Raw genomic sequence first — 22,500 nt, forward strand, 5'->3', positions numbered from 1 at the left:
AAAAAAAAAAAAAAAAAAGACCACCAAGGAGCCGATTTTGATGCAATTGTATTAGGGTCTCTATTACAAACTGAGCTTGGGCTCCTGGCCAACTTAGACATAGTAAGATGGGAAGGTAGATCCCAGAGCCTAGTTTCAGGCAAGCCTTTATAGAGCCAAGCAAACAAGCAAGGGGGTTTCTAACCTGGCATACATTTGATTGGGGGGCCATTATACCCTTTAACATAATTGGCTGGTGCTGGAGCCAAACCATAAACTTAACTTCTGCTTTTTTCCTGATTGGTAGTTGTTAGGAAGTCAAGTCCCAGGGAAAAGCTTGTAACATGGAGGTATAGATTTGTTGGTGGTAACCTGGAAACTGTGCTAGGTGCCAATTTGTTAGTTAACTCAAGTACAACCTTAGTTCAGGTCAGGTTCTCAGATGGAGTCTGAACCTGAAAGATCTGGTCTCTTATTGTAACTATCTCTGCCACTATTATCAGTATAATTTTATATTATTATTATATTAATCACAAAATAATATCACTTACTTGACATGAGTATAAGTTGTAAGACATCACATTAAGCCATGGAAGGAATGGAGAAATCTCCTAAATCTTAATGTACTTCAAATAAGTTGTCCTTAGTACCATAGTTGTCTATCAAAGAATACTGATTTGGGAATCCTCCTATGTAATAGAGTAGTGGGAAAGGAGTCTATTAGAGTGTTATATCTTTTTAGCTTTGAAGATAACTTATAGTGTTGAATACTGGAGCTCATGAAATAGTTATGTCTATTAATAATTCTATACAGTTGAACAAGCTATTTGGCAAAGTGTATCTGATACTTTTAAAATTTAAATAACTATTAAGGTTTTCAAGTGAAGTTATTTTTATTTTAGAAATTCTCTCATGTATGCTGTAAGATGTGACTCGCCAGTTATGGTCAACCTTATTCTTCAACAAGGTGTCGACATAAATTTGAAAGATGTATTTGGATGGACTGCTTTACGTTATGCTATTGAAGGTGATCGTGATGTGTAAGTAATTCTAATTAACATTAGTTGTTTCAAATAATCACACAGATGAGATTTCATTGTCACTTTGAGTAGTTTTGAAATAGAAGTGAGCTAGTCCATTTCATCATCTAGAAACCAAGCAAAATGATGGATTATTTAGAAGTAGAAATGAGTGTAGGATATTTTAATCCCAAGACAAGTTTTAACAATATTGGGATTGAATACAGGGCCTGATGTCAAGGCAAGTATTCTATCATTGAGCTACACCCATAATCCTTGTTCTGGGAAGTTTGAAGATCTTCTGGAATGCTCCATTGCATTCCAAACATAACCCTTGTGCATCAGACACAGTGTCACATTTTTATTTAATTGTTTACTTTAGTCTTATAATGTCCATTTTAGCAGAAAATCCATAAAAGCTGTCTTCTGCCGCTTCTACTTGAAATTCTATGAAACCAACTAGTTCTGAAAATACAAGGGAGTCAACCCTCCCTCATAAGTCAGAGAAGAGAAAGAAATTCTAGTCATGTCTTTTTTCCTTGTTGATTCTATTGTTATAGCTTTGCTTTTAAAATGACTCCTATAGTATTATAAGGATTAACTGCTACTCAGTGGTCACCCTTTATTGATTCAGATTCCTGAGCTTTTGTGGTAATGTTTACATAATCATTAGAACAGTTTCTTCATTTCATATGGATATTATTCCAAAAGTGTTCTCTTTCCATCTGTTCAAAACCTCTATTTGCAGTCAACATGTGACCCTAGACCTTTATGAATTGTTTCCTAAGAGTATTATGGCTATTCTGCCATTAAATATGTGTTGTGACCACTCCAAAATATCAGATAGTGTCTAATAGTTTTGCAAGAAGAAGTCAAAGAGTCTGTTCTTCTTTGACACTGAATTTTATTAAAAAACTCCTTATAGTTTGAATAGCCCCATTCCCAAGTGTGGGTGATTCTAAATCATTCTAGTCAGGGAAGGTTCCAATTCTGTTTTTTTTTTTTAATCCTTTCTTTTAAAATGTTTTTTTTTTTTAATTTAGCATATATGAGTGCTCTGTCTTCATGCACACCAGAAAGGGAATCAGATCTCATTACAGATGGTTGTGAGTCACCATGTGGTTGCTGGGAATTGAACTCAGGACCTCTGGAAGAGCAGCCAGTGCTTTTAACCACTGAGCCATCTCTTCAGCCTCCTAAAACAAAATTCTCTTATATATTACATTTCAATGGCAGTTTCCCCTCCCTCCACTCTTCCCAGTCCATCCCCCACCTCCCTTGTACTCCAGATCTACTCCTCCTCCATTTTCCTTAAAAAAAGAGCAGGCTTCCCAGGATGTCCACTAAACATGGCCTAACTAGGCATAAGCCATCATATCAAGGCTGGACAAGGCAACCCAATAGGAGGAAAGGGACCCAAAGCAGAGGTAAAAGAGTCAGAAACACCCATACTTTTATTGTTGGGAGACACACAAGAACACCAAGCTACACAACCATAACATATATGCAGAAGACCTAGTGAAGACCAATACAGGGTCTGAGACTGTTGCTTCAGTCTCTGTGAGCCCCTATGAGCCCTGCTTAGTTGATTCTATGGGGCATCTTCTCATGGTGTCCTTGACCCCTCTGTTTCCTACAGTTCTTCCTTCCTGTCTTCTGCAGGGTTCTTCTGTCTCTGCCTAGTGTTTGGCTGTGGGTCTCTACATCTGTCCCCATCAGTTGCTGGGTGATGACCTTCTGAAGACAATTGAGCTAGGCATGGATCTATAAGAATAGCAGGTCATCATTAGGAATCATTTTATTGATTTTTTTTGCAGTTATCTTAGGGTTTTATTGCTGTGAAGAGAAACCAGGACCACAGCAACTCTTATAAAGAAAAACATTTAATTGGGGTTGGCCTACAGTTCAGAGTACATTATCATCATGGCAAGAAGCATGGTGGCATGTTTGCAGATATAGTGCTGAAGTGGTAGCGGAGAGTTCTACATCTATATTGGCAGAAAACAGGAAGTAAGACTGTGAGCCACTAGGCCTGGTTTGAGCTTCTGAGACATCAAAGCTCACCCCCTAGAGACACACTCCCAACAAAGTCATACTTACTCCAACAAGGACTTGGAGTAAGTAGTAATATTGCTATACTCTATGGACCTATGGGGGAACTTTTTTTTCAGCCACCATACCAGTCATGTTTGGTTCTATCCTAGGCTATTCTGACCTGGGTTCCTGGCCATTTAGGCAGTGTCAGGCATGGGCTCCCTCTTGCAGCATGAGTCTCTAGTTGGAGCAGTCATTGCTTGGTCAGTCCCACAAGTTTTTCCCCACCATTGCCCCAGTACCTCTTGCACGCAGGACAGATTGTAGGTCAAATGTTTTATGTCCTAGTCTCACTGCTGGGCATCTTATCTGGTCACAGAAGATGGTGGTTCAGGCTCTGTTACTAGGAGACTTCACTAAGGTCACTTTTGAGGGTTCCAGAGAAAAGTTTCCACTGCATTAGGTTTCTACATCATCCCCAAATGCCCCCCCCCAATTCCAGCTGTTTCACTAATCTCTCCATTTCTCCCATCCCACACCCTGCGTGATCCTTTCTGTTCCCATTCCCATCTTCTTTGAGTCCACCCATAAAAATCTATTCTATTTCTCTAGGTTCCAATTCTTGTTTTTTTTGTTTTTGTTTTTGCTTTTTGTTTTGTTTTGTTTTGTTTTTTCAAGACAGGGTTTCTCTGTGTAGCCCTGGCTGTCCTGGAACTCACTCTGGCCTTGAACTCATGCTGGCCTTGAACTCAGAAATCTTCCTGCCTCTGCCTCCCAAGTGCTAGGATTAAAGGTGTGTGTCACCACTGTCCAGCCCAGGTTCCAATTCTTAGTCACTCAAGTCATAAAAACTTTCCAAGCTACATAAATCTGTCCTCCAAGATTTCAGTATATTTTCAAATTTTACCTCACAAGCCATTGAACAAATTACCTGTTTTTTGGCAAATGTAAGTCCCATAATGTCTTATCATGTATAAAAAGACTCTGTCTTCCAAATCTGTTTGTGAATGTAGTAGTTTGAATGAGAACTCTCTCCCTTAGTCTTAGACATTTGAACGCTTGGTCCTCAGTTGATGGCATAGTTTAGTGAGCCTAAAGTGATGCGTATGTCATTGGATCAGGCTTTGAGATTAAAACCCTCATGAGAATTCCAGTTCACCTTGTCTCTTTCATATCTATATTTGAAGACATGGGCTCTCAGTCTCCTGCTCTCCTACCCCCATGCCTGCTACTTGCTTCTGTGCTTCCCTGCCATGAAGGATTCTTCTTTGGGGTCAGGTGGGTGTTACATTTGGGTTCTTTTTTTTTTTTTGGTATGTACGTTTTTCTTATATTAAAAATAGATTCTTGTTGGGGAGAGACTGGAGGAGAAAATGGAGGGTTAGGATGTAATATATGAGAAAAGAGTGAAAAACAACAAACAAAAACCTGCCATACAGATACAATGGATGGGCAAGTCAAATTCAAACACATGTTATCAGAATCTCAATTCTATACTTTTAGTTTTTATTATAATGCTTATGTTGTTTATATACTAATCTTGTATTCATTTACATACCAAAATGCCCTTCAGATTCTATACACGTACATGGTTTTGTGTATATATAATCACATATTGAAAAAAAAAAAACTGCTAGTTTTCCAAGATTTATATTCACCATTTTCTTCTCTTATTGCACATACCAAAATGTCAAAATAATTTTGATTAGTAATTATGAGATTATGTGAACTGTTTATATGCTCCTTATTTTTAAATGAAATTCTCACTATTTAGGAGTACTGCTTCAATGTTTCAAAGATTATTTTATATATGACATATTTTTCTCTCTCTCTCTATATATATAATGGGCTTTTTCTTGTTTTGACTTAGTTTTATTTTAAAAAGAACCACTTCCAGATTTTATCTAAAACTTTTCCATCATCTATTTATAACATTTTTTCTTTTTTTATTTTAAAGATTTATTTTTTATTATAAATGAGTACACTGTAGCTGTCTTCAGACACACCAGAAGAGGGCATCAGATTTCATTATGGGTGGTTGTGAGCCACCATGTGGTCGCTGGGATCTGAACTCATGGCCTTCCAAAGAGCTGTCTTCTCCCGCTGAGCCATCTCACCAGCCCAACATATTTTTTCTATTTTGATTTATTAACCTTATGTTAATGGATTTTCTAACACTGAAAATGTCTTGAATTTTACCTATAAGATTAGCAAACATTTGGTTATTAATTTGAAAAAAGAAAAATAAAATAGATTCTTTTCTTGTAGAATATATACTGATTATACTTTTCTTTCCCTCTACTCCTCCAAGTTCCTCCCCACCTCCCTTCCCCTATGGATCCACTCTCCTTCTGTTTATCATTAGGAAAAAACCAGGTTACTAAGAGATATGAACCAAATACGACAAAATAAAATATAGTAAGTTGAAGCAAACACAATTATAGTACAGTCAGACATGGCAACTGAACATGAGGAATAGTGTACCAAGAAGAGGCACAATAGTCAGAGATCCATTTTTTTCTCTCAGTCCCATAGAAATACTAAGCTAGTAGCTATAATATATGCAAAGAGGACCTGGTGCAGACCATGTAGGCTCTGGGCTTGCTGTTTAATCTCTGTGAGGTCATGTGTGCCTTGCTTAGTTAATTGAGAGGGTCTTGTTCTCCCAGTGCCCTCCATCTACTCTGGCTCTTACAGTGTTTCCACCTTTTCTTCCATGGAATTCTCTGAACTCTGAGAGGAGGAATTTGATAGAGACCTCCCATTTAGATTATCTCCACATAATGTCTGTCTGTGAGCTCTGCATCTGTTCTCACCACAATGGACTCTCATTTCTTTGTATCTATAAGCCATAATTAACCTTTCTTTCTACAGCTTTGGCTGTAGTATTTTATTACAACAGAAAAGTAACTAATACAACATATTCATCACCTTCATTCATCACCTTTATTCATCACCATTTCTTTATAATTTCTTTATTTAAGTAAAAGCTTAATAAAAATATGCTCAAAGTCACAGTTCTAAAGACTATACCAATAAACCCTGCTACTGTCTGAGACACTTAGTGTGTCTGACATGGTTTGACTATACCAATAAACTCTGCTACTGCCTGAAACACTTAGTGTGTCTGGCATGGTTTTCATATAAATATTATAGTAATGATTATATGTACCACTTTTTTGTGTATGGCAGGAGGACAATACTTTTGGAGTATGAGTATAACCTGATACAAAGCTTAAGAGAGAGAACTCGAGGTAAGATCTCTTAGTAATTGTATTCCAGAAGTACCGTCAGAGTAAGAAAGTTTACAAAGCCAACTGTAAGTTGACCTTATTTTTTTCTTTCTAGTTTAGAATTCAGAATTATGAAGAAATTAATTATATGAAATTTTCAACCTGAAATTGTATTTTTGAGGAGAAAAAGGGACTAATTTTGCCACTTAAAATATTATATGTCTCTCTCTCTCTCTATATATATATATATATGAATCTCAAAATTAGTATATGTTATAGTAACCATCACATTGTAGCAAATTGGTCATGTTATAAAATGGGTTTTAATTGTTTATAAGAATATATTGTATTACATAGTTGAATATTATTTACTTATAATAAATACATATTACTTAGTAATATGTGTCACTAAACATGAATAATGTTAAAACATTTTGTTGTTGTTTCTTTCCTGTGTTGTTAGTAAAAAAACTCAACTTTCTCTGTTTTCAAACTATCCAATCTATAGTATAACACTCATTTACTATTTCTGTGGTCTTGTGTAATTTCTAATAGTTGCACATGAATATTCTGTATTTTTATCAAACATACTCCTATTTCTTCTACTCCAATTCCTCACCTGTAATATCCATAGTTTTCCCTTTCCAGTTTCATGTGTATCCCTTCCCTCTTTCGATATCCAATGAGTCCATGTATACATGCATGGATGTGGTCCCATCTACTAGAGATGGGTAGCTCCTCAGAGCCGACATCCCTGAGTGAGGAAAACTGACTCTTCCTTAGAAAGAATCCATAAATGCCAATAGCTCTTCAGGTAGGAGTGGGAACTGCATAGGATCAAGTCTGTGATTTCTGAATGTCTCCACTTCAGGTTACTACCCCTTGTGGTGATACACAGAAATACTATGCTGACTAACTGTATATTACATTAAAACATCATTAATTTTGCCAGGGGATTGAATCCAGAGCCCCATTTTAGGTAAGTGCTATAACCCACTAGCTACTCAAAGCAATTCCATTAAAATCAGGAATGAGACAGGGGTGCCAATTATCCCCACATGTTTTCAGTATAGTGCTTGAAGAACTAATATATATATAATAAAACAAGAAAAAGAAATTAAAGGCATAAAAATAGGAAAAGAAGTTAAATTGTTCCTTTGTGAAGACGACATGATATTATACATAAGAGATCCCCAAAATTCCACCAGGAAATTTCTAGAAGTAATCAATAATTTTAGCAAAGTGGCAGGATACAAAGATCAACTTACAAAAATCAGTAGCTTTTCTCTATGCCAACAACAAAACACTCTGAGAAAGAAAGCATGGAAACATTCCCCTTCACAATAGCCTCCAAAATCTGAACTGCCTAGGAATAAACCCAACTAAGAAAGTAAAAGACCTTTCCAATGAAAACTTTAAATCTTTGAAGAAAGGTTTTGAGGAAGAAAGTAACAAATGGAAAGCCATTTCATGTTAATGGTTTGGTAGAATTAGTATTATAAAATTGACCATTCAACCTAAAGCAATTTGCAGACTTGCTGTGATCCTAACCTAATTCCCATCTCATTCTTCCTAGAAAAACCCTAACATCCATATTGAACCACAAAAGGCCCAGATAGCCAAAGTGATCCTGATTCAAGCTTTTTTTTCCATTTAGGATAATGTTGGCTGTAGTTTTAGGTATAATAGAATGGAAAACCCACCAGTATAACAACAGCTGATTTTTTAGTGTAAACTTTAATAGCTAGAAGAGTCTTGAGCAGTGCACACCAAGATCTGAAAGACCATGGATGCCAACATAGATTACTGTACCCAGCCAGACTATCTACCACAGTTGAAGAAAGAATGAGAAATTTCCCATGATACAAACAGGCTAAAATATTTTATGCTCACCAAATCAACTTTATACAGAAACTGGAAACAATACTTCAGACTCAAGAGAGAAATACACATAGTCATGAGAATATAGAAATAAAACAAATGAAACTCATGGAGATTAAACACTCATCACTGAATGAGGAACATATCAAGTAGAAATCAAGAAAAATTTAAAAATTATCTTAAACTAAATGAAAATGAGAACACAATACAACCAAGCCTCTGAGACAGTGAAAGTAGTCCTATAGGGAAATCCATAGATATGGGTGCCTGCAGTCACAAATCCATAGATATGGGTGTCTGCAGCCACAAGTCATAGATATGGGTGCCTACAGCCACAAGTCAGAAAGAGCACAAAACTTAATGATACAACTCTAGAATTTGGAAAACTCAAAAGAAGCCAAACTCAGGACTGGTAGACACCAAAAAATAATAAAAATGAGCTCCAAGCAGCAGTCTACCCAGGTTCCCACGATTATCTGCTGCAGAACTGCCATCCATTTGCCCCCTGTGGGTAGCCAATCTCCTAGCCCTGTAAAATGAAAACTCCAGAGGCTTGTAATTTACCAGCCAGATTTGTAACAGTAAATCCTCAACCCCCAAAATACCCATGCAAAGAACTCAAAATTCAATTGATATAGATACAAGCTGCATGCATAGATTGGAAAAATGTGCCCTACATTACTCAATCATCTATCTGTGAAATCAGTAGTTACTTATGGCATCCTAGGATGTGGTTCTGGCTCATCATCCTCTCCTTTAGGTACCATCTTGTCTCTCCAATCTCCTTCTCCATCTCCATCTCCGCCCCCCCCCATCCCCTGTCTAAAACTTTCTGCTCTGCCTTCTTTTTCCACTGCCCAATCACAGGCTCTATCCTTATCTGACTAATAAGATTTCACCTGGCCTCACCTGTGTACGGACACCCCCTTTGAATGGACAAACAAAACAAAACAACCAAAAAACAAAAAACCATAGCAATCCACAACAAAAATGAGAATAGAAATTAATGAAATACAAATAAGGAACAACAAATCTGTAGTGGTTTGAATAAGAATGGCCCTCTTAGGCATGTATATACATATGAATGCTTAGTTATCAGTGCATGGCTTTATTTGCTAAGGATTAAAAGGATTAGGAGGCATGGCCTTGTTGGAGGAAGTGTGTCACTGAGGGGGTCAACTTTGAGGTTTCAAAAGCTCAAGCCAGGCCCAGTCTTTTTCATCCTCTACTAGGATGGTCAAGATGCTATTACTCCAGGATCTTTTTTCCTTTTGCCATGTTCCCAGTCACAATGATGATGGACTAAACCTTTGAAACTATAAGCAATTCCCTAATTAAACACTTCTCTCTATAAATGTTTTCTTAGTCAAGGTGTCTCTTCATAGCACAGAAAAGTGACTAAGACAAAAGTCGGTCCCAGGAAGCAGAATATTTCTGTGACAGGCCTGACCACCTGTTTGTTGGAAGACTGTGGAAGGTTTGGGGACTTCAGATGCTTTAAGTGGGGGCTTTTTGGGACATTCTGGTAGGAGCATGGACAGTGTTGCTGAAGACAGTGTGAATTGTAGGGGCCATCACAAGACATTTCAGAGGGCAAGTGGCCTAGAGACTGTTCTTGGGATAGTTTGGTGAAGAATGTGTCTGTTTTCTGCCATTGTTTTAAAGTTTGCTGGAGGCTAAGTTGAAGAGTTACAGATTAATGATTTTGGCAGGGGCAATTTCATGACAGACTTACACTGACTGTATCATCATACTGTATCTGTATCACTAGAGTGACTGTTTCACTATTATATAGCTCTATAATAAAAAGAAGCAAGCTGGATGAAGAGAAATCCAATGTGTTCAGTTTGAGGAGAGAAGGAGCACCAGGAAGTACAATGGAGCTAAGTCCAGTGCTCAAGGAGATAAAAAGTTTAAAGAAATACAGGATGCTACAAGGAAGAAAGAGTGATGACTAGGGTGAGATTCCCCACTCCCACCTCTAGTTAAGCTTCTAATTTGTGAAAGGAATTGAAGGAAAAGCTTCAGCACTGAAGAAAACCATTAACTGCAGAAAGCTGATGTAAATGTGACTGATGAATGGGGCCAAGTTCCAGCCCCAACCAGCAGCAAACCTTTAACAATTTCAGCCATGTGGTTCTGTCTTTAGAATCAAGGTTATGAAAGGGGGGACTGTAGGCTAAGGAAAGTTGCAGAATCCAGGTGTATGTCAAAGGTGTCCCTAGATGGAGGCTCAGAAAGGCCATCGTGTGAAGCTGTGAATGTGAAGCCTAGATTGTCTTGGAGACTCCTAGGTGCTGGAGGTAACATAGTCATGGCATACTTCTAGAGGAAAGCTGTGGACTGGGTATGGAACCAGCTCAAGAAAGAAGTCTGTTGCAGTCAACAAAGCTGAAATGAGTTAGAGATCTGAAGAATGTTTTGACATAAGACATGGAGATGCAGAAGTTGGTAGCTTTTAGACATATCATAATGGGGTTCAGGAGTGGACAAAAATCTAAGTGGTGGTTCTTTGAGAAGATAATTAAGATTTTGGCTCAATTAACCAAAAGAAAGAAAGAGATGACTCAATTTAACAGAGTTAGAAGTGAACAGAGAAATATTACAACTGACATCAAAGGAATTCAAAATATAGGGAAATACTTTACAACATATATTCCCTTAAATTGGAAAACCTAAACAAAATGTATGCATTTTACTAAAGTTAAACCAAGAAGAGACCAACAACTTAAAACAGACCCTATGGCCAGACTTGGGATGTTCCCCACATATGCATTTATTTGAACTTAGTCACCAGTTGGTGGTTGTATTGGGAGATGTTTAGGGGATATGACTTGTTGAAGGAAGTATGTCACTGGAAGTGGGTTTTGAGAGCTTAGCAGATGGGCCTTATTTCCAGTTTACTATTTCTGCTTCACTCTAGTGATTCAAAATATTAGCCCTCAGCTTGTGGCTCCAGCCTCTCTACCTCACCATTGCCATGCCTCCTTGGCATGATGGTCATGGGCCATCTATCTGGAATTACAAGCCCTAGAAAATACTTCCTTCTATAAATTGCCTTGGCCATCGTGTTTTATCACAGCAATAGAAAACTAAATAGTACAGGCCTATAACAAATAAGGATATTGAAACAGAATCCTTCCAACTAAACTTCCAACTAAAAGAAGCCCAGGGCCAGGTGGAGCCTCAGCAGTAATCTATCAGACTTCTCAAAGGGTATTTATGACCAAGACTTTTATGAGAGACAAAATATCCAGTAGCCTTCAACCATATTTGTACCAAAGAGAAGAATGAGATAATAGTACAGATTGAATGAGGTTGACTTTGAAGAGGATTAGCAAGATTCAGCTACACATTTCTTCTCCACTGGCAGCTAGAAAAATGTTTTGATGATGTCTCACAGTTTTTATTGCTGTGAAGAGACACCATGACCATGGCAACTCATAAAAAGAAAGCATTTAATTGGGGATGGGTGTAGTTCAGAGGTCTAGTCCATTATCATCATGGTGGGAAGTATGACAGTGTGCAGGCAGACATGGATCTTGATCCACAGATAGGAGAAAGAGAGTTCATTTGAGCGTCTGAGACCTCAAAGCCCATTCCCACAGTGACACACATCTTCCAGCAACCACACTGCTCCAACAAGGCACACTTTCTAATAGTGCCACTCCATCTGGGCCTATGGAGGGCATTTTTATTTAAAACACCTCAGATGGACCCTGCACCTGGTCTGTTTCTGTGTTTTGCCGTACTACGCAGTGTAATGATCAGATGGTAGGCTTTCTTGTGATAAGAGCATTTTACCTTCAACTAAACAGTTTGGGTGAGTTTCTAAAGAGGTTCAGTTGTACCAAGACAAAAGAGGATTTCTTCTTAGAGTTATTCCTTGAGTTTAGAAAATTAAGCTCTTTGCATGACACTGCCAGTTTATGGAAAGAAACTTCTCCTGCTAATGGCACCATATTCTGTCAGTCTGTTGTGCTAGGCTGGGACTGTGCTTGTGATACATGACAATCTACTGGAAAGCATCACATGTTGACATATTCCATTTTTTTCTTGTGTACAATAATGACAAGGAGAAATAACCTTTAGTACATCATTTTCTCACAAGTAGTATAACTCATATTGATAGTAGCATATTCTCATGCTTAATACTGCACTTTTAATACTTAACAGTATTATTTTATATGCACAAAGGTAACGTGTGTCTTTCTTTGTTAGCATTTCAGAGTTCTGAAAACTCCTCAATCAGGTAGGACTTGTGAATTTGGAAAGAATGTCAACTGATTATAGAATGATTATAGAATGAAAGGAAACTTTGTGTTGCTGTACTTTGCCCTTAATCCCATGTTGTATGTTTAAAACATGTTATTTATTATAGTTATTGCAACACTTATACAAAAGGACCTGTGCTCTTATGACATTTTTTTTTTTACTAATTAAGCAACCACGACTCAGAGTCTGATTAACTGTTCTATCAAGTCATGATTAACAAGTATTTAGCCCATGATGTCAGACTACCTTATTCTATAATGAATTATTTTGTTTTTATTCATAGACAAGAAATAGGTACATATAAAGTGAGTTCAGAAGATCAGTTATGATTTTATGTTAAATATGCTTTATAAATTGCCTAAGAAACACAGCTATAATCCAAGAATGTGTATCTTAATGCTTTAAAAACTTTTAAAACTATCTTTTATTGCACCAAAGGTGTTTTTGGGCAGATCTCACTTAAGGGTGGTATGAAATTATACGTGGTACATGGCAATATGGAGAAGTACTGTGGGAGGAATGCTTTCCTGGAAGTGCAGAGCGACTGCATGTTCAGTAAGCATATAGGTCAAGGAGATATAAACTTGGTACATTAATTCTTCAGTTGGCCTTTGTTGCAAACATTTATCTCAGACTAGGAAAATAGTCTTCTGTTTCTTCTTTTCTTTTTTCTACAACTGCACACTTTTCTGATTTCGTACTTCCCATCCTTTTTTGTTTGTTTTTGAGATAGGGTTTCTCTGTGTAGCCCTAGCTGTCCTGGAACTCACTGTGCAGACAAGGCTGGCCTCGAACCTGCTTCGCCTCCTGAGTGCTCAGATTAAAGGTGTGCACTACCACTGCCTAACTTAATCTTACTTTGGTTCATGATCATAGAGGGGAAGAAAAGCACAAGGATTTCAAGATTTTAAGTAAACTTTGGAAGCTAACAAACTAGACCTGAGCTCATATCACAGAACAAGTGGCACTTGTGATGGAGAATCTTAGACTTACAGATACTAAAGTAGTATCTCTGGGTATAGTAAACATGAATCTCATGTTAATTAATTCTAAGGCCAGTTCTCTTATTTATCAGTTTATGGGTGAGTGTTTTATAATAGAATGGATCAATGACTCTAGTCATCCCATTGTAAGAAAATGAAATTAGCAAATGATTGAAAAGGCAGAGGTTAATGATGGAATAAATGGGGCAAGGCAAATTTGGAAAGGAACAATATTGGATTTGATTCAAAAGAACAGGAATTTAGAGCAGAGATCAGGATCCTGGTCTTATGATAAGTCTGATAAAGATAACACAAAACCTTGAAAGGTTTCATATAAAGACATGTGAACATCAGGGGTTCAAGGTAATGCTGACATTTTTTTCCTTTTGTTTGCTTAGTACTGGGAATTGATAAAATTCCCTTTGAAAATTGTTAATATCACCCAAGACACTGGAGTCTAGTCTCCAGTGACATCCTAGAAACTAGGAATGCTGCATTATTTACTTGACCTCATTTTATAGAGAGTGGATTAAAGTCCCTTATTTATCCTGAGCAGGTGTACCCTCAATGGGACTCCTTTTCCAACTCACTGCTGTTTTTATGTACATTCATGGTCAAGGTTTATAACTGGTTGGCAAAAAGGCTCTTGAACTTAACAGTTGGCACCCAGCTCCTGTGAGTTCATGAGTTCAGTGGCCTTCTCATGTCCACCAAACACTGTTGGCTGTAGTCCTCACTAATCTCCGGCCCTCTTGCTCCTTATTCCCTGAGCCTTTGTGGTAGAGATTGTGTTTAAGATGTCTCATTTTAGCCTGAGCACTCCACAGACACATACTCTCTGCAGTTTGACCATGTATGAGTCTCAATATCAACCACTGTCTTGTGCAAAAAGACACTTTTCTGAGGGAAACTAAGAACTGCACTTTTCTATGGGTCTAGAGACAAATATTTACAAGGAAGTCTGATACAATGCACTTTTAGCAAACTAAGGATTCTCCTCTAGGGCCTATGAGCTTCCCAGCAATGGACCATTTACTGAATTTATACACACATTTCTTCCTGTGAGGAAAGCCTTCAATAAATCATAAAGCAGTTTTTACTCATAGCATTTGTAGCATTATTCTATGCACAGCCATATCATCTTGCCTCGCTGTTAATTATTGTTGCCCATAGTGTTCACAGCTGGGTACGACTTTTACTTTTCTTACCTTGCTGCCTGCATAGGGTCTTCTAGTCCTATGAAAGCTAGTCAGGAAGAAGGAAGCTTCCTAGTAATTACCAGCTTGATTTCTTCATCCCCTGTGACCACAGTATGTGGTGTCTTCAGCAATGGAGTCTTACATCCAGTTCTGGTGGGCAACTGAGATCAATGGGGGGGGGGTCTCTGGGATTCCTTTGACCAACAACTCCAGGGGAAGAATTCCACACATAGAATTGGGATTTTGGTTTGATAACCTTTAGCCTTTATACAACTCTATTAAAATCTCTCTCTGTCTCTGTCTCTGTCTCTGTCTGTCTCTGTCTCTCTCTCTGTCTCTGTCTCTCTCTGTCTCTCTCTGTCTCTCTCTCTCTCTCTCTCTCTCTCTCTCACACACACACACACACACACACACACACACAAAGTTATATGCTGGAGGGATGGATCAGTAGTTAAGATCATATACTGCTCTTCCAGAGGACTAGAGTTTGATACTTGGCATCATCTATGTGAAATGGCTTACAGCTGCCTGTAACTCCAGCTCTAGAGAATCTGTTACCCTGTTTAGACTTCTGCTGGCATCTGTACTCATGTACACATGGCAACACAAAGTAACTTATACCTACACATAAACAAAACTAATAAAATAAATCTTTTTTGTTTTTTTTTGTTTTTTGAGACAGAGTTTCTCTGTATAGCCCTGGCTGTCCTGGAGCTCATTTTGTAGACCAGGCTGGCCTCGAACTCAGAAATCCACCTGCCTCTGCCTCCCAAGTGCTGAGATTAAAGGCATGAGCCACCACCACCTGGCTATAAAATAAATCTTTAACATGTATACATATTTAAAAAGCTAATCGAAGGGCGTGTTTCTATATGGCTTTCAAACATACTTAGTGTTTGTTATCATTCTTTCTCCCCCTTCTCTGCTCATCCCCCTGCCCCCTACTTAATCCTTGGGCTCCAGTTAGTCCCTCCACCTTTATACTTCTGTGTTCTAGTACTATAATTTTTAATGCTTCAACCTTTCTGTGAAAAACATTTTCAGTAATAACTGTAAACATATTCTTGGAATTTACAAATTTATCTCTCAACATTTTAAAATATCTCAGGGGAATCCCTCTACTATTTTTTCAGGCAAAAAAAGTATGGATTTAAACTGTTTTTTTAAAGTTTGTGTATATGTGTGTGTGTGTGTGTGTGTGTGTGTGTGTTTGTGTATGTTTGTGCAGGTCTGGTGGATGGCAGAGGACCCCTGTAGAGCTGGAATTTCATGTCATTATTAGCCACCTGGCATGAGTGCCAAGAACAAAATTTGGGCCCCTCAAAAGAGCAGTAAGTGCTCTCAATAACTGAGCCATCTCCTCAGTCCTGCAATGGGTTCTTTTCAATACATGTATTCCATAATGAAGAAAAAAGGTACAACACTTGAATAATAAACTTGGTGTTTGATCCAGGATTAGAGGATGTAGAGGGAAAAGCTCATCATTGTGATGTTTTATGCTGTCAGATTTGTTTCACTTCTATGAACCATTGATAGGAAATTTTAGCTCATTTCCTCCATAGTAGTTAGTTTTCAAATGCAAAGTATTTCCAAGGTGCTGCCAAAATATTGTCACAATATGAAACTATAAATAATGCACCATTGCACAGTTATTAGATCAGGATAGGTAGAGGCAGGAATGGTTACTAAAGATGGTTTAAACACTTAAGCCAAATTATAGTAACAAAGTAAAGACATATAATTTACTATGTAGAGAGCTGATCTCTTACAACATTAAAGACTCATACTTACACACATTACTGTACTTTTTGCTCTGAAGGCCTATCAACAAAGCTGATGCTGAAGTGACCTCACCTACGGCAAATGAGGTTTGTAATGTTGGTCCTGGGGAAACATACTCAATGCTGAACTTAATTTTCTTGCTTAGGATTTAAGAGAATTTCATACAATGAATTTTAATCATATTTATCCCCCACCCTCAACTCCGCTTATGCCTATACCTACTTCTCTACCCAATCATTTGTCTTTTTTAATCTTAAAAATTAAATTTATTGACTTATATTGGTTGATTGAGTACGTGTGTGTGTGTGTGTATGTGTGTGTGTGTGTGTGTGTGTGTGTGTGTGTGTGTGTGCATATGTGTGTGTGCTCTCCTGAGGAGGGCAGGGGATAACTTGCTAGACTCAGTTCTTTCCTTCCATCTTGTAGACCTTAGGCATCAAAAGGAGGTCCATGGATCAAACTCAGATTGTCATGCTTGACAGTAGGTGCTTTTTACCTGCTGAATTATCTCTATCCTCCATTCCCCTTCCCCTATCCCTCATGCCTTGTTTTTTAAACCCATAGAATCCAGTTTGTTATCAATATTTTTCTTAGAAAAACAATTTATATAAACCCTGTTCACCTACATATCAGTAATTCCAAAATATTCTCTTTGGGCCTAATGTAACATACATTGGTTTCCTTCTCAACCCCAGCTTCTTCATATGAAATTAATGTCCTTATAATAGAAGTCTTTGAGATTTTCATGACTAATTATACTAAGTTAAAATATACATGCTGCCTGGCATAGTGGTGCACACGTTTAATCCCAGAACTTGGGAGAAAGAGACAGGAGGATCTCTGAGTTTGAGGATAGTCTGGTCAGCAGAGTGAATTCGAAGACAGCCAGGGCTACTGTCATGAAAATACAAAACAAAAAGATGTAAGCACTAATATAAATGTTTATTTAAAAGTTCAATTTTAGTTTTGGTATGATATTCAGTAGTATAACTTGTAAAGCTAACTCCTTTGTTGCAATGTGTACATGAGCATTTATCTGTGAGTGTTTTTTCTCTGCTTCTGTGTTAATATTCAGTCAATTCGCACATGAAGATTAAAGATTAAGCTTAATCTAGAGAATGTATATGAGGTTATGTATTGAAATATTCTAATTTTAGCACATTCTTCTCTTGAAGTTTAATTTAATTCAAAATCCAAAATTGAGATATCTTACGGAAACTTTATTGATATCAATTTTATCAGGACTCTCTCTGAGACTCTTCCATAGACATGTGTTGATGATTTATTTGAGGCTGAAGATCATATATAAAATATGATATATAAATAAAATAAATATATAGTAAACAAGTGGAAGGTAAAGGTTACATTCTGTTTAGAAAGTTTTTTTTTTAAAGATTTATTTTATTTATTTTATGTGTATGAGTACACTGTAGTTGTACAGATGACCGTAAGCCATCATGGGTGTGGCTGCTGGGAGTTGAACTCAGGACCTCTGCCGTCTCTGGCCCTGCTCGCTCCGGCGTAATTCACTGTAGCTGTCTTCAGACACACCAGAAGAAGGCGTCAGATCTCATTACGGGTGGTTGTGAGCCACCATGTGGTTGCTGGGATTTGAACTCAGGACCTTCGGAAGAGCAGTTGGTGCTCTTAACCACTGAGCCATCTTGCCAGCCCCTAGAAAGTTTTTGTTTCCTCATTTTTATTAGTTTTTTGGGAATCTTGAATAATATATTTGACCATTTTTACCTGCTTACCTAATTCATCTCAGATCCATTTCCACTTTACCAACTATCCAACTTCAGGTCCTCTCAAAACAAACAAACAAACAAACAAACTAAACTAAACTGAAATAATCCCTCATCAATTACAGTTGATGCTGCCCAGATACTCTGGGATGTGGCCTTTTACTGGACTTCCTCTTTCAGAACTTATCAGTTGCCAATAGCTCCTTAGCTGTGGGTAGGACTTTATGCTGACTTTCCCTCAACATGCTGGGACGTTTTGTGGTTTGAGGTTGTTCAGGCTTGTGTATGCTGTTTCAACTACTATACATACATATGTTCAACTGCCCTGCCCTGTCTGAAAAACAGTTTCCTTGTAATCATCTACCACTTGTTGCTCTTACAATCTTTCTGCCAATTCATCAACAAAGTTCCCTGAGACTGAGAGGGGAACCTATGATACAGAAGTCCTGGTTAGGCCTGATGATTCTGCTTCTTGTATTCTCTGGACCTTGGCAAGCTGTAGGTCTCTGTATTAATTACTATCTACAGCAAAAGAAGCTTTTTTTTTTTTTGGTGAGTACCAAGAAGTGCACTGTGGTGGGCTGAATATGCTTAGCTTATGAATGTGACACTCTTAGGAGGTGTGGCCTTGTTGAAATAAGTACAGCCTTGTTGGAAGAAGTGTGTCATTGTGTAGACCAGCTTTGAAGGCTCCTACTTCTTAAGCTCTGCACAGTGCAGAAGTGAGAGCTTCCTCCTGGCTGCCTGCAGAGGCTAGTCTCCTCCTGGTTGCCTTTGGATCAAGATGTAGAACTCCTAATTCTTTCACCAGCACCGTGTCAGCTTGGACACTGCCATTCTTCTTGCCATGATGACAAAGGATGGAACCTCTGAAACTGTAAGCCAGCCCCAATTAAATATTGTCCTTTGTAAGTGTTTCTTCACAGCAGTGGAAACCCTAACTAAGACATGCACTAGTCTATGTGTGTAATGATAAATCATTAGCTATTAATACTATACCAGTGTAGCAGAGAAAGAGTATTAGGTGATTCTCTGTGACCAATAAAGTCACAGATTTTTGGCCAAATATTGGTACCAGGTAGGGATTTTAACTGGTGGTGGGCCTTAAATCTAATCATCCCATGATTGATTTATTCTATGATTTTCATGTCACTATTATACCAAAGGGCATGTCTTGCCAGATTGGTTATGTTGTAGCTCACAGAGTTCACATCTGGGTAAGATTAGTGATTATTTTTGACTCTGGTAACTTATGCACTATGAAAGTTAGGTAGTAGGAATGTAGCATCCAGCTGAATACCAGCTGATTTTTTTACATTCTATCACCAGAGTATCCGGTGTCTTCATCAATACAGTCTTACCATTAAGTACTGGAGGGAAACCATGGGCATTGGCCATAGCCTGCAGTATTTGGGGTCTATCTATGACTCCTGATATCTTTTCCTAGGTTTTGTAACTCCAGAGTTGTCTCCCTTTCTGATTTCTTTATTGTTTCTATTTCCATTTTTAGATCTTGGATGGTTTTATTCATTTCCTTCACCTGTTTGATTGTGTTTTCTTATAATTCTTTAAGGGATTTTTGTGTTTCCTCTTTAAGGGCTTCTAGCTGTTTACTTGTGTTCTCCTGTTTTTCTCTAAGGGAGTTATTTATGTCCTTCTTAATGTACTCTATTATCAGCATGAGAAGTGATCTTAGATCTGAATCTTGGTGTTTTTTTGTTGTTGTTGTTTTTTTTTTTTTTTTTTTTTTTTGTTTGTTTGTTTGTTTTAATGGTGTATCCAGGACTTGCTATGGTGAGAGAATTGGGTTCTGATGATGCCGGGTAACCTTGGTTTCTGTGGTTTATGTTCTTATGCTTGCCTCTTGTCATCTGATTATCTCTAGTGCTACCTCCTCTCCTTATATCTGATTGGAGCCTGTCCTTCTTGTGAACCTGATTGTGTCAGAACTCCTCAGAGTCAAGCTGTCTCTGTGATCCTGCGATTCTGGGGTCATGTGATCCTGAGATCCTAGGTGTTTCAGAGCTCCTGAGAGTCAAGCTGCCTCTGGGACTCTGAAATCCTGGTGTGACCAAGTCCCTGTGATCCTGTGATCCTGTGATCCTGTGATCCTGTGATCCTGGGCATGTTATCGAGCCTGGGATTGGGTGTTATGGGACTGGCTGTGTAGTTCGAGCCTAAGGTCTGCTTAGGGCACCGGCCAAGACTTGAAGAATCCCGTGCCACTGGTCAGGCAGAGTTCCTGGGTACCTGGGTCCCGCTGGTCCCAGTTACTCCCTTGTGTTGGGGCAGATGTTGTGTCCTCCTCACCTCTGATCCTATGATAGAGTTTTTTCCTTGATACTTAGTTTTGTATATTTTTAAAAATACTTTGTATATTGTAGATACTAATCCTCTGTCAGACTTATAATCAGTAAAGATTTTCCTGTTCTCTAGGGTGCCTCTTCACTCAAATGCTGGACAAAAGATTTTACTTTCGTAGATTCTGTTCATGTAACTATTGATTTTAGTGCTTATGCTAGCGTGTATTTTGCTAGAAAGTTCACTTCTAGTCTGAGTTTAACTCTATTCCCCATTTTCTCTTGTATTAGATTCAGGTTATTGAGTCGTGTGTTGAGATTTTTGATTTATTTGGATTTAAGTTTTGTATAGGGTAGGAGGGAAAGTCCTAATTTCACTGGTCTGCATGTATGTATCTAATTCGACCAGAACCATTTGTTGACAATTCTTTATTTTTTCTAGTTTTAGCTTCTTTGTCAAAAATCAGTTGACTGTATGTGTGTGAACTTATATCTGAGCCTCAGTTCCATTTCATTGGCCACTGTGTCTAACTTTATGACAGTGCCAGGCTGGTTCTGTTGGTATAGCTCATAGTATAACTTGAAATCTGGAATGATGATACCTTCAGCATTTTTTTAACTATTCAGGGTTATTTTAGATATCCTGAATTTTTTGTGTTTTCATTTGAATTTTAAAATTATTTTTCAATTTTCATGAAGAATTGTATTGTGATTTTTTTAAAAATTTTTTTAAAACTTTTATTGCATTATGATGAGAAAAGTTACATGATTTCAATTTATCTGAATTTGTTAATATTTAAAAACATTTTAATTAAATAGAATTGAATCACACTCTTGTTCCCCTTTTGTACCACCACTCCTCCCATAGATCCCCCCTTCAATACTTATAATATCTTTTTTGTCATATTCCTTAAAATTTATAAAATATAACAATAAAAATAAGTATTATAAAAGTTCTTTGATATAAAACAACAATCAATTTAACAGTCTTATATAGATGCTCATCTACAGCAATAGTGAAAATACATTCTTCTCAATATAAATTTTAAATAACTCCAAACATATTAGCAGTATACTTAAAAATAATACATCACTACTAGTATTTTCTTAAATGAACATGAATATATAAAGTCTTTTTGCTTGTTTTGTACTTAGTAGAGTTTAAAATCTTGGCTCTTACTGTGGTACAAGCCCAAAATAAGAACAGTTTTTAGACATTGGGTTTCATTGTAATAAGGCTGTATTTCCATGACCCTCATATCACCAAAGGATCTTACCTCCATCGTAGCTAAGCTGAGAGTTGATAGTTGTGCTGCACGAAGAAATGAATTGTAGGCTTGATTTTTGGATACAGACTTCCTGCTACAGTCAAAGCTATTTGACTTGAGTGAGTGACTTCATTCTCAGCCCACAGAGAACAGGTTACATTCATTTAAGAAATGGTGTAGGTATTAAGATGGTCTATCCATAAAGTCATTCACCAAGTGTTTCAATGAACAATGGTTCTGCTTGGAGGGTGGCACAGACATTAGGTGAGGGTAAGAATTTGGTTCATTAGCTGTGATAATTTGGAAAAGCATTCATCTCAGAGAAAGAGTAACTTATAAAGTCCTCTTCTTCAAACTTGATACAAGAGTTACAAATGTCAGGCCAAGCATTCAGTCTCACTTTGTTGTTCTCTTACAAGCCACCTCCCTAGTTAATTGTCTATGTTTCTTTTGGGTATATAAATACTTTTGAAATATATAAGCTGTTCTGAAAACCATAGTATAGTGTAAAAACATGAAATAAACAATGCTACTAATAGAGAGGCTGAGATAGGAGAATCAAGATTTCAAGACCCTTATGTCAAGCAAGACACTGTCACAAACAAACAAGCTGGCAGTGTATATAGATTGTACAATGTTAGACCTATTTCCCCAATTACCAAATTAGAGAGATCATTGGATACAATCAACAAATTTCCAATTACTCATATTATTGGATTTCAATCAATTAGGACATGTTCATAATATTAATTTTCATATTAAGATATTAAGAAAAAGTAATTGTCACTTCCTGTTGTTTTTG

The 22,500-nt window shown here is 37.5% G+C and overlaps 1 protein-coding gene across 5 annotated transcripts in view; it reads left to right on the forward strand.

Moving 5' to 3' along the window:
* LOC116089774 (putative ankyrin repeat domain-containing protein 19) overlaps window positions 1–22,500 on the forward strand; it is a 54,957-nt gene that overhangs the window by 11,194 nt on the left and 21,263 nt on the right. For all 5 annotated transcript variants that reach the window (XR_004118468.1, XM_031369194.1, XM_031369195.1 and 2 more), the window contains exons 5-8: window positions 882–1,019; window positions 6,225–6,286; window positions 12,368–12,398; window positions 16,423–16,471. Coding sequence is in view for 4 of the 5 variants with exons in the window: in XM_031369194.1 (XP_031225054.1) it covers window positions 882–1,019; window positions 6,225–6,286; window positions 12,368–12,398; window positions 16,423–16,471 (280 nt within the window). In the remaining variant the exon portion in view is untranslated. The remainder of the gene's footprint in view (window positions 1–881; window positions 1,020–6,224; window positions 6,287–12,367; window positions 12,399–16,422; window positions 16,472–22,500) is intronic.

This window comes from Mastomys coucha, unplaced genomic scaffold (genome assembly GCF_008632895.1).
Source record: "Mastomys coucha isolate ucsf_1 unplaced genomic scaffold, UCSF_Mcou_1 pScaffold15, whole genome shotgun sequence".
Lineage (NCBI taxonomy): Eukaryota > Metazoa > Chordata > Mammalia > Rodentia > Muridae > Mastomys > Mastomys coucha.